Source organism: Apiotrichum porosum, assembly GCF_003942205.1.
Source record: "Apiotrichum porosum strain DSM 27194 chromosome Unknown scaffold_2, whole genome shotgun sequence".
NCBI lineage: Eukaryota > Fungi > Basidiomycota > Tremellomycetes > Trichosporonales > Trichosporonaceae > Apiotrichum > Apiotrichum porosum.
The window spans coordinates 1,135,186-1,147,012 of NW_021167109.1; the positions used below are offsets into that span (position 1 = coordinate 1,135,186).

The window sequence follows — 11,827 nt, forward strand, 5'->3', positions numbered from 1 at the left end:
GCTGGTGCGAGAGGAAGGGTTGGGTGGGTGCAGAGTGGCATAGGAGGGTTGGTGGCGGCGACCCTGACGGCGACGTCGCGTAACCTACCGGGTCGTCCCCCACGTCGCTCACTGACATTTGTGTTTGGTGACTGCTGTGCGCTGCATAGGTGCTCTTCTCTTGCCAACTTCCCAACCACAGTTCTGGCGGCGGACGCACACACTGTTGCAGCCGGTCACGGGGAGAGAGACGTGGTGTCAACCCGCCCAGTTTCCGTCACGTCCTTGTACATATCGCAATGGATATACAACTCCCGCCACCACCGTGTGCACTGGTGGTTCCGCTGACACTGCGTCGCATAGATGCGCCATGCACTGTTACATATTGTGTCTGTGGGAAAGCTGCTTTTAAGTATAGACGCAAAGTCGCAGCCAAAACCTGGCACAGACAAACGTCGTGTGTTGACTTATGCCGGCAAACAAACTCGTGCCGTGCCGCGTCATTCCATTGCTCAAGACTCTATACCACGTTGTACGACGCGGCATGTTAACATGTTGCATGTTTCGGTGCTTGGGAACTCTAGTCAAAGTCAACCTTACCGCCGTTGTCTTCACGACGGGTATTGTATTGCAGGCATGGTCCCACGGCTCGTGATTTTTTATCGTTTGACGTCCTGGACGACGACCCATGCGGTGGCCCACTCGATGCGGACGCGTCTCGTCGCGTCTGTCACATGTCATTGGCGTTGTTCCATCTCAAGAACGTCCGGTCGCATGACCCTGGCGTACCGAGGCCAACGGTCAACGATGCACCGGGCTAACTCATTTGGGCTGTTCTTTCCTTGTACGTCAAGGCATCGGCATCGCCGGCGCCTGCCGTCAAGTGTTATGGCAGAACATTCGAGATCCGGGGAGGATCTGGGGGACCCCGCTGTATCCGCAGCCCACCTCTTGTCAGCTTGAAGCCCACTTGCTCGACCTGGAAATGAATATCCTCTGGCCTCTGGATAATGCCCGGGGTCATGTCGGAGGAGTGGGTTTCTCGACATCATCCGTAACCCCCTCTCGGGGCCGCTTTTGTGCCCCCCATTTTGCAGAGCCCACATACGTGCGCCACGACCACGAAGAATACGGTTCGATAACCCCAGTAGCCAAGTCTTAGCCAAGGCAAAATGGCCCTGCGGCCCTGCTCCGGCGACACGACTCCACCCAGAGACTGTTGGCCAACTCCGCGGGCAATTTATCTAGCAAGGCGTCGTGGTCGCCCATGTTCTGCCGGGAGAGTGGCGCGGTGCCAGTGCGGCCGTGCAGCCGTGCAGCCATGCGGGGAGATATCGATGGGCGCGTCCAGGAAAACACTGTGGTGCTTGCGTTGTAGCAACGGGCTGTCAGATCCGGGACATTGGGCCCACAGCCGCCGGTGTGTTCCCGTCTTCTCCAGGCCCGCACATGATCCGGGGCACTCGGTGTCCTGTGTATCACATGACTGGGATGTATGTACCTTCTGCCAGCGCTCAACGGAGGTCAGTGGCCGTGTGTGCTGGAGAGGAGTGGCGGTGTGCAGTAGGATATGGGTCACTTGGGAGATGGCGATCACCTTATTGTGTAGCTTACGTCAGCCAACAGTGGCCCAGTGGCAGTCGGCACCTAGCACGAACGCGATGGGATCCATAAAAGCAGACCATATTCATCCACATGTGGGACCTGTTCGGCAGCTGATGCTTGTTCAACAATGTTGTACGGCATGGCTGCAGGGTTGAAGGCAAGGGTAATGATGGCATGGGGACGCGTCATGGTGGCTGCGCGCGCCAGGCAGCGCGCTAGAATGTGAGGAGCCAGTTTGGTGTATTCACGACGCGTCGTCTCCGTCGTGTCTGTGGGCCCTGTGGCCTGTGGCCTGTGTCTTTCCTGTCCTGGACACGTCCTGGACCCACCATTGATGCATGCTCCTCCCACTCCCTGGATCAGTTGCAACTCCCAGAGGTGAAAGGGAGGCCCCCCCCCAGAATGGCCGACATTGTTCCCTGTTGTCCACACCTGAATCCGAGATATGGGGACATGGGGACGGGGTGACAACAGCGCAACAGCGTACAGCGTCATGGGCCGTCATGGAGGGTCTCATGGCTCGGCGCATGAGTTTCGAGTGTGTGCATGTCGAGGTCCATGTCCGTCACGCGCAAGGCCGACTATCGGGGCCTGGGGCCTCGCATAGGAATTGGACGCGACGCGCACCCGCACATGAGCATGCACAGCACCCAGCCAGAGATCCCAGAGAGCTGAGAGACTTCCAGGTTGAGACACCGAATTGACGCCATGCTTGTGGACGCGTTCCGGGGTATCGACGTCTGGTCTCAATGGAGAGAGTGCCCTTAGCAGCAACCAGTTGTACTGCGACGACGACGTCCTCTGGGGTGGGCGTGAGACATGACTGCAAGGCGAGAGACCGTGGGGGGCTCTGCCCACATACCAAGAGCATACTGCTGCTCTGGCCAGCAATTGCAGGCCAGATGCATAGCGCGCGCATGTCATCCCCGTGATCCATCTTCCAGTGGGCCTGTCCTGCGCTCCACGCCGCCGGGGAGATTGGTACCTTGTGCCGTTGTGCCGTTGTGCCGAGAAGGGTGTGGGGTTGCAATGCCGAGCGAGCGAGCAAAGCAGCAGGATAGCAGCAGACGAGTTGCCAAGCGTACGCAACCCAATCTAAGGATCCACCACCGTTTGGTCCGAGGCGAGAGGCGAGGAGCACCCGACCCGATGAGCAAAAGGAGAGGAGGACGAGGACCGAATGCAAACAGAGACAGAGAGAGGACGGTGTGGTGTCAGTTCCAGTCCGGGGTTTTGGGTGGGCGCACACGCCACTCGTCTTCCCCCCCACATCTCGTCGTCGTCGTCGTCGTTGTTGTTGCTCTCCTTCACCATCCCTCCATCACACAACCATCACCACCACCACCTCCTCCTCCTCCTCCTCCTCTCTCAACTATTCTGCATCCGACTCGCCCGGCGCCTCTCATTCATCCCGCCCCAAATCCGCTCTCTGTTCATCCGCCGCCGCCGCCGCCGCTGCCGGTCGGCTCGTCAAGGGGATCAATCTCTATTCAATTACATCGGACCCGTCCTCTGTTCATTTTACCTTGAATTTCATACCCCCAAGCTTGTCTCGTGCGACCAACACATCTCATCCTCAGCCATCTCGCGCGACACGCACACATATATCACGTTGTGTCCCGTCTGCAAGACAAGGTGTGCTGGATGATCCTGGCATTGCACTCCCCTGTCGGACTGTTTGACATTGCGACATTGCCCAATACGCCCGACTCGCGACGCTCCGGCTCGTCGTCCCCCTCATCCTCCTCTCCATCGCCATCCCCCTGCCCCACTCCTCCATCCACCATGCGCGCGACCAACCTACACCTCACCCTACCTGTCAACGGCTCGGAGCCCGGCCCTTGTACCCCAGTGTTCGAAGTGGTGAGTGGCAAAACGTTATCTTGCTCCTGTGGCGTTGGGAGAGGAGGCCTGAGCGCTACATATCAGGCCGTAGACACCATCAAGCTGACGCGCGCCAGGACAACCTCACTCTCCCCATCCAGAACGGCGGTGGCAGCAGCAACCGGACTACTCGAGTGACGCGCAGCTCGGCGCCCACGCGTGCCCCCCGTCACTTGCCTGGTACACCGGACGTAGCCTCCCTTGCAATCGCCGCACTCACGCCCTCGCCGTCCCCCGGCACACCGGTGACTGGCAAGAGGACACGCGAGGACGAGTGGGTGCCGGAAGAGGTCGAGGTCCTTGAAGGCTTCCTGTCACGCCCACTGCGTCAACACCTCTTCCCCCCAGGCTCGATGCCACCTCCACACATCCTCGACCAACTCGCGACTGCGGTGCTAGGAAGCTACCGAGGCGATGACACCAGTGCTAGCACCGACGGATATGACGCGAGCGCCGAGCCATCCCCAGCCCCATCCGAAGGTGGATCGAGGGCCACGTCGCCATTACCACCCACCAGCGACTGGCCTCACAGCTGGGAGGAGACGCGACGCATGCTCGGCGCCCTGGCCCTCGCAGAGACGCGTCTTGGCGCCGAGGTCGCCGACCGCAAGCTGACCCGCGCCGAGCGCTTGGCCAAGCCCGGTATCAAACGTGTTGGCAGCATGGACTTTCTCGAGGACGAGGATGACGCTCCACCAGCCGAGAAGATGGGGCGTGTGATGCGGCTGTCGGCACGCTTGCAAAGCTCAGCCGCGCACGAAAAAGTAAAGCTGCAGCGAGCCGCGTCCATGACCGAGCCTGCTGTCTGCGTTCGGCCGTTCGCCCTCACCATCACCCCTTCGTCGCCCGAGGCGCCCAAGCTCCCGTCCACCATGAAGCGAGGAAACAGTGCCATTCGCCTGGAGCGTCGCCCGTCTCTCCTTGCGCGAGGACGTAGCTTCACCGCCTCGGACCTGGAGGCTGAGGCTGAGGAGGCTTGCAGAAAGGCTGCGAGCGCCCCCGTTTCCAACTTTCCCAGCTCGCTTGCCCTCGACGAGGCTCCCATGACACCGACCGGCTCGGACACGGACATGGACGACGACGACTCGACTCCCAAGCTGTCTCCTCGCCGGCGTGCATCGGCGCCCGAGAACCCGTCTCCGCGTCTACTCCGCTCGCACTCATACTCGGCGACGTCACGACGCGAACGCGACCGACGCCAGCGCGAGTACCCTCTAACGCGCCCTGCACCCGAGCACGACCCGCAGTCGCAGTCGCTGGCCGGCCCGACACTGGCTGGGGCATTCGACCCCACAGTGCCACCGCAGCCCACCCGGCTAGGCGGCGGCTGGGACAGCGACAGCGACCGCAGCGACCGTGAGGGCACCATCTCCGTCAAGCGGCGCGTGAGGCCCTGCCTGGCCATGACTGCCATGGCCGGCGCTGCCAGGCGTAGCAGTGGCAGCGGCAGCAGCGGCCTGGGAACAGGTGCAATGACTCCCACTCTCGAGCCACTAGCGCTGGAGGAACGTCCGGGCCTGGCTAGCCCCTTTGAAGATCGACCCAACCCATTCAACTAAGCCTCATCACTCCGTGCATCTCGGCGGCGGTCTTGACGACTCCCTCCCCAAACGGACAGTTGAACTGCTCCCCTCCCGGTTTTTCGCACATCCACAATATCCACAATATCTCACACACTGCCAGCCCCCTTAGTACCCTCTGCGAGTGTACCCCCCAAGCTCTGTTTGACGGTGTGGTGCAACTGCCTCCTTGAAAGAGCGCGCACACCAGTCGCGGACAAACCTTATCCCGGATATATGACCAAGTAGAAACTTACCCCGCGGAGTACCCCAACGTGCGTGAAACGCGAGAAGAGGCGAGTTCAGCGACCCCAGTTGCCAAACTCTCTCTCTCTCTCTCTCTCCCTCGCTTGGAATGTCGTCAGTTTGCCTCGAGGGCGAACCAGACTTGTATCTTTTGTTACCTCACATCTCCTGTACATGCACCTTCTTGATTTTGGTTAACATTTTGTGGCGGCTCTGTATCGACAGGGCTGGTGCTGGTTGATAGGAGAAAAAACAAAAGACAGTTCAATTCATGCACGCAAGGCCAGAGGGCCAGAGGGCAAGAGGGTCAGACGACCAGAGGTCAATAAAACAAGGTAATAGTGCGCAAAATGCAATCGACTTTGCCGTGGCATGGGGCGTGGACCAACTGATCGTCCGGCGTCGAACCATGGCATGCTGATGCTAGCGGGTTGGCGGCTACCGGCGTCGCCTCCGTGTCGCGTGCGTCCATTGCGCACACACCGGCTGTTCCCCAGCAGCTCCGAGACCTCTAGCGCAGCACCACGAGGCCTAGAGGTGCGCCAGTGAGTGGTGCGGTGGTGTCGCGCGACTTTCAAGGCGACGCGCGACACGCGTGCAGTACAGCTAGCACAGTTAGTAAAAGTGCAACCCACCCGCCCAAGTTCCGCCGCACGCCATTCCAAGGAGTGAGCGAGCGAGCGAGCATGTGTACCGTGGTACCGTGGCCCAGGTCCCGGTCCAGGCCGCAGGCAGCATTCCAGGTGGCCACAGCAAAGTGTCGGCTCGTCGGTTACTACTGGGTTTGGTTTGCACGAACACTAACCCAGTAGCGTACCCAGCCAGCACGACCAGAAGCGAAAGGCACTTGCTTGCGCGCTTGCGCAAGACGAGGTGCGGGGGAATGCTGCCATCTCGGGACCTCGCAAACCCAACCAAGCGGCCCACGGTGCGATCGATGGGGGTCCAGTCGGAGGCTGTTGTGTCGGGTCCAGATGTCCCAGCGGCCAGCGAGGTCCCAAGTTTTTCTCAGGATGGCGTCAACATCGTTTTGCTTGTTTCTGCTGCACCACCCACACCGGCTGAGCAACAGTTAAGGTTGTATCAGGCGCCTGGGAGCGGGTGGTCGCTGGCAGCGAGGGGCCAAGGGTGCGTAATGTGTTGTGTGTGGTAGATGAAACCCACGGACAGCGGAGTCTGGCCTCTGAAAGGAGGACGGACAGTCTGGACGGCCAGTTGCAAGGAATCTCATGGTCATATATGCTTCGCACAGACGGCCACAGACGCTTGCGGTAGCGTGCTCCTCACTGACCACTGATCACTGGGTGCAAGGCTCCCCCTCATCGCTCACCTGGTTAATAAGGTATTGGCCCAGATCCGGTTTTGGGCTGTTCGGCTCCCACTAAACCCATATACATATGCACCCATACCGCACACCTGGGCCCGCAATCCCCAGATCCACACCCCCACGTCCTGACACACAATATCCCACAAACCGTGCTTGTTCTGCTCGGGTGTCCCACCGCGCGACCTTTGTCCTCCCAGAAGATCGAGAAGAAGAGCGTCGGCAGCGGCCAGTGGCCAGTGGCAGGCTGTGCCACCCACAGCCCTGGTGTCTGCGCGTGTTGGTCCGCCAACAGAGTTCCCACGAGCCCGAGCAGAGTTCACACGATGCGAGGTTCCACAGCCAGGACCAGGACAACACGAAAGGGGGCTGTACATATAGTGGTTGGCGATTGCTTTTTGTGTTCCACAGCACTCAAAATGCCACGGGTTGCCGGCTTGTGAAACTTGAGCCTGTTGCCTCGGGAGAACATGTCGTCTGAGGCCAGACATTGCAGGTCCTTGACGTACGTACGGATTTTCAGTCGTCGTCGTAGTCGTCGTCGCCGCCTATCGACTCTTTTTGAGGAATGCAGAAGAATACCTACGCAAGCCAGTTATGGGCATGGCCTGGGGGTTCGATTTGTGCCTAAAGTGGAGGGCATCGATGACGTGCATCGAAAGCAAGGCACAGCCATATCTCTCACGTTTCTCGACGTTACTCACCTCATCTTCACACATCTATAACCATGCCGCTCGACGCGTCCAGCACCTCGCCCCCAGCAGGCAGTTTGGCTTCTGAACCTGGGGCACTTGCTCCAGGCGCCGCTGCGATCTCGGCAAACGGCCTGAAGCCAGAGGCCCCCACGTCGCTCCTCTCCGGCGGCCCAGCTTCCAGTTCAGCCGCGCCGGCCTCGCCTGCAACGCAGCACCTCCACGAGCTGATTGCGCATTACCTCCAGACACACTATCCCGGCGCGCTCCCTGCGTTCCTGTATGCGTCTGGCGCGCGCGCGCCAGACCCGGCCAACCCGCCGTCGCCCGACCTGCAGACGCTCGTCGAGGACGCGCGCGCCGCCGCCGCCGCGGCAGAGGTGCAGCGCCGGCTCGCGACCCTCGCGCTGGAGCAGGACGGCAAGGAGTCGCTCGAGGCCATGGTCAAGCGCCTGAGCCCGCTTCCGGCCGACGAGAAGCTGCATGCGGTGGTGCGCAGCGAGCAAGTCGCCGCGACCAACTTGCTGTCGGTGGCCGTGGGCGACGTCCCCACCCGCCGCTTCGACACCGCGACAGCGGCATATGTCGCTGAGCGCAGGCGCAGCGTGCTCGTCGCGAGTGCGGACAAGGTCGTGCGCGTCGTCGACTATGAGACTGGCGAGGTGAGCTGTCGCGACAAGTCTGGCTATAAACGGATGCTCCTGCTGTAGCCAGCTATAGGAACCAAGTTGCGATCTGGCTAACGCTGTCCAGGTCACCGCCCACGTTGAACCCCACAAGGCGCCGGCGCTCACCCTCGCCCTGCACCCTACGAACCCGCGCTACCTCGCCAGTGGCAGCATGGACGGCACGACGGTGCTCACAGACCTTATCACGGGCACGACGCTACAGACTCTGCCCGCGACCAAGTTTGTCGTCCGCGTGGCATTCAGCTCCGACGGGCGGTGGCTCGCGGCCGCGAGCTACGACCACAGTATCTCGCTGTACGAGGCTTCGGGCCTCGCGACAGCCGCACCCGCCGACGAAGATGCCGACGATTACATCCCCCTGGACGACAGCGACGATGCAGACCTCGCGATGGACCCCGAGCTGCGGTACACGTTGCGGCACCGCGTGGCGACCGACGCCAACCCCGAGGCGATGCTCTTCCACCCGGCGTCCTCGTGGCTCATCTACACGGTGCGCGGCAGCTGCGAGATGCACTACCTCGGCCTGCCGGCGCGCGAGGACGGGGACGGCGACGACTGGGGATGGCCGACGCGCTCAAAGAGCTTCAACCCTAACCCGCTCGATGCGCACGTGTCGTTTGCGGTCCTGGACATGAGCCTGCACCCCTCTGGACGGATGATTGCGTGCATCACGGGCGACCACGCCAGTTCCGGCGAGAGGGTGCTGCTGTACGGCGTGGAGCCGGACGAGGTGAGTGACACGAGCAGCAGCCGGGGCAGGTGAGCACGGATAGCACCCTCCCCGCTTTTCCTATCCGTCCAGAACTGCCCAGATTGCTCTCCTCCAGCTGCCCCCTCCTTTCCGAACCGCCAGCTGACACACCAGACCGAACGCCTCGGCTGCCTGTGGACGCACACCGAGTCGGACGACTTTGTGCTCCCGCGCGTCCGCTGGCTGCCGGACGGCAAGGCCGTCGTCATTGGCTCGCCGACTGGCGTCGTCTCGCTCATCGCGCTCAACGGCGAGGTGCGCAGCAAGCTGCGGGTGCATGCCGCCCAGCCCGGTGTGGCGGGAACCAGCGACGTGGTGAGGGACTTGCAGGTCGTGCGTCTCGGTGACGGCGGCGATGAAGGAGACGAGTGGGAGGTGGTGAGTGTAGGCTACGACCGGTATGTGCGGTTCTCGCGTTAGAGCGACGAGCACACGCAAATATAGATGGATCCAGGTATGGCTAGAGTCTAGGCTCGATACATGCGGTATGCTACAAGGTTGTCCGCTGTCGAGCGTTAAAAAAGTCTATGGTATGGTGTGTAATGCACATTGAGTGGTGTGATGCTTTGGCTGTGGCGTCTGTCTCGTTGTCACTCGTCACTCGTTCGCCTCGTCGCCCTCGCCCTCGCCCTCGTCCTCGTCGTCACTCGCACTCCTGCTCCCGGCCCCAAACTCATGCCACGCCTCGCCGTCCCAGTCCCACTCGCCCCTCTCAAACTGCGCCGTGAACGGCGTGAACGGGGCCACGACCGCCGCGCCCAGGTCGAGCGGCTCGAGGTCCAGGAGGTGCAGGCCCTCGACGTGCATGTCGGCATACATCTGCCGCGGCGTGTCCTTGTGTCCCGGGAGGCGCGGGGACTTGTGGTCGCGGAGCGCGCGGCGGGCGAGCGACGTGCGGCGGCGCATGTCCCGCGCCGACGGCGAGTTTGTGACCGAGAGGGCGAGGGCGAGCGGGGAGAGCGGAAGCGGGGAGACGGGCGACGAGGGCCCGCTGGCCGACGTGGCCATTTCGTCGGCGTCCACCTCGACCTCGCTGCTGCTGCCGCTCTCGCTGCCCTCGCCGAGGAGCGCGCGCAGCCACCCGTCCATCTCCTCATACAAGGCTCCGGCCTCGGCTGCAAACCAGGGGAAGATGGCAAAGTCGTGCACCGCGTCAGGCGCAGAGACGAGGTGGTCGGGCGTGTCCTCCATGTCGCCATGTTCGCGGCCGAGACGGATGCGCGCAAAGAGCTCCTGGATCTCGCGGGCGAGCCGTTCCGCGCCACCGTGCACGACGAACACGGGCGGGAAACGGGAAAAGTGCGCTGGCGACCGCGAGATTAGCCGCGAGGCTGGGGAGAGGTACTCGTTCTCGTGCATGATTCCCGACGGCAGAGCACGGAGGAGCAACGAGGACGCGAATGGACCAAACGTGTTGTCGATCGTGTCGCTGTCGGCGTTGAATTTGAAGGAAGACTCGCCCCACTGGTGCGTGAAGCCGATATCGGACCACGGCGACATGAGCACGAGCGCGCGAGGGCCGCGGAGACCCAGCTTGGCGCCTTCGTCACGGAGCCAGCGGGTCAACGCCAGTGCGAGGTGGCCACCGGCGCTGTCTCCGCCAATGACGAGGTCGCGCTCGTCGACACCTTCGTCGTTGACGAGGTACGCGTATGCGCTGATGGCGTCGAGGAGGGGCAGGGGCCACGGTGCGGTCGGCGCCAGGCGATAGTCGAGGCTGAGGACGTGGCCGATGGGGGTGTGTGCCACCATCGACTTTGAAATGCTCGACGTCAGGTCCGTTTCGGCCGCCGTGCCGCAGACGTACCCGCCGCCGTGCAGGTGGAGCATGACCGGTTGGCCGGGGAGACGAGGCCGGCGCTGAGCCTCGGGCGCGTCCTTGATACCATCGTACCAGAACGCCGGGACGGGCGCGAATCCGTACTGCAGCTCGTGGGTCTGCTTCTCGCTATCGTCGGACGCAGCAGCCGCAGCGGGGTTCCACCGCCCCCACACGCCGTCGCGCTCGCGCTGGCCGCGATGCACGAATTCCGGGTGCCACCGTCCGCGGCTGCTGCGGAGGTGGCTCAGCATGACTGCTGGGTGACCACGCAGCCACGTGCGTGGAGCTGGCGGGACAGTGACGGGGTGCGAGAACGCGAGTTTGAGAGGATCCTGATGTTGTCAGCTGACTGTGGTACATCTACAGTTGTTTGTTGCGTACCAGCTCCTTGTTAAAGTCACGTCCGAGGTAGTCAATCTCGCAGCGCGCCACGACCGCACACAGGCGGCGACTCCAGCGGACACGGAGGCAGCGCTTGAGCGTCCAGGAGCGGCGGGGACGGTTGCTGCGGGGCAGATACCACAGTGTCCACGCCGGAACGAGGATGAGGAGTGTTGAGAGCACAAAGAAGACGAGGTAGATTCGGCGCAGCACCGGGTGACGGTGGAGCGGGTTACGTGGTGCGCCGGCGAGCTGTGTAGGTTAGTCGGAGCCCAACACGCAATGAACCTACGCAGCGGTGACGGATAGCTTCAGAGGTCATCTCACCCCAGACATCGTCTGTGATGGCACTGACGGCCGGTGACGTTGGTGGGACGGGGTCCTGTTTGGCAGCAACGGCCTCCAGGTCGACGCTGCGCCGATGGCGGAGGGACGTTCCGTCTGGCATGGTCGATGGATGCAGTGGGTGTGGGTGGGAGGGGAGGTGGTGTTGTGGAACCCCTCTTTTGATGCGTTTTGGTGAGGTGCGAGACGCGAGACGCGTGTCTGAAACCAAGACTGAAATATATATCAAAAACACTGCGCGACTGCGTGGCTGATACCGCCGGCGGGTGGTCGTTCACGAACGTTCGTCGTCGGCGGCCGGGACGGTGGCGGCGGTGCGTAGAGTGAGAATTGGGACGAGCCAGCCCCCCGATGATTGAATGGGAGTGTCGCGGTGATAGCGCAATGTGCGTGTTGATGGATTGTTAGTGTGGGAGACAAGTGAATGTCGGTGTGTGTCAGAGAGAGAGTGAGAGTGAGAGAATGGGACAGAGCCAAGACGGAAAACGGGTGTCTCCAACGCACAAGAGAGATGGTCGTGTGACACCCGAAAAAGAACTGATCAAACCGA

General features: G+C 62.0%; 3 protein-coding genes across 3 annotated transcripts; 2 read left to right on the top strand and 1 right to left on the bottom strand.

Moving 5' to 3' along the window:
• Positions 1-3,369: 3,369 nt before the first annotated feature.
• Positions 3,370-5,027, top strand: EHS24_004457 (uncharacterized protein; the record flags this gene model as incomplete). The annotated part of the gene is made up of 2 exons (XM_028620033.1): positions 3,370-3,447; positions 3,546-5,027. The coding sequence occupies 2 exons, from the start codon at positions 3,370-3,372 to the stop codon at positions 5,025-5,027; spliced, it is 1,560 nt and encodes a 519-aa protein (XP_028479005.1).
• A 2,297-nt stretch (positions 5,028-7,324) lies between these two features.
• On the top strand, positions 7,325-9,200 carry EHS24_004458 (uncharacterized protein; the record flags this gene model as incomplete). Its single annotated transcript, XM_028620034.1, has 4 exons — positions 7,325-7,951; positions 8,043-8,708; positions 8,844-9,107; positions 9,174-9,200. The coding sequence occupies 4 exons, from the start codon at positions 7,325-7,327 to the stop codon at positions 9,198-9,200; spliced, it is 1,584 nt and encodes a 527-aa protein (XP_028479006.1).
• A 126-nt stretch (positions 9,201-9,326) lies between these two features.
• Positions 9,327-11,380, bottom strand: EHS24_004459 (uncharacterized protein; the record flags this gene model as incomplete). The annotated part of the gene is made up of 3 exons (XM_028620035.1): positions 9,327-10,883; positions 10,933-11,184; positions 11,225-11,380. 3 exons carry the CDS (start codon positions 11,378-11,380, stop codon positions 9,327-9,329), a joined length of 1,965 nt encoding a protein of 654 aa, XP_028479007.1.
• Between the last annotated feature and the right edge of the window lie 447 nt (positions 11,381-11,827).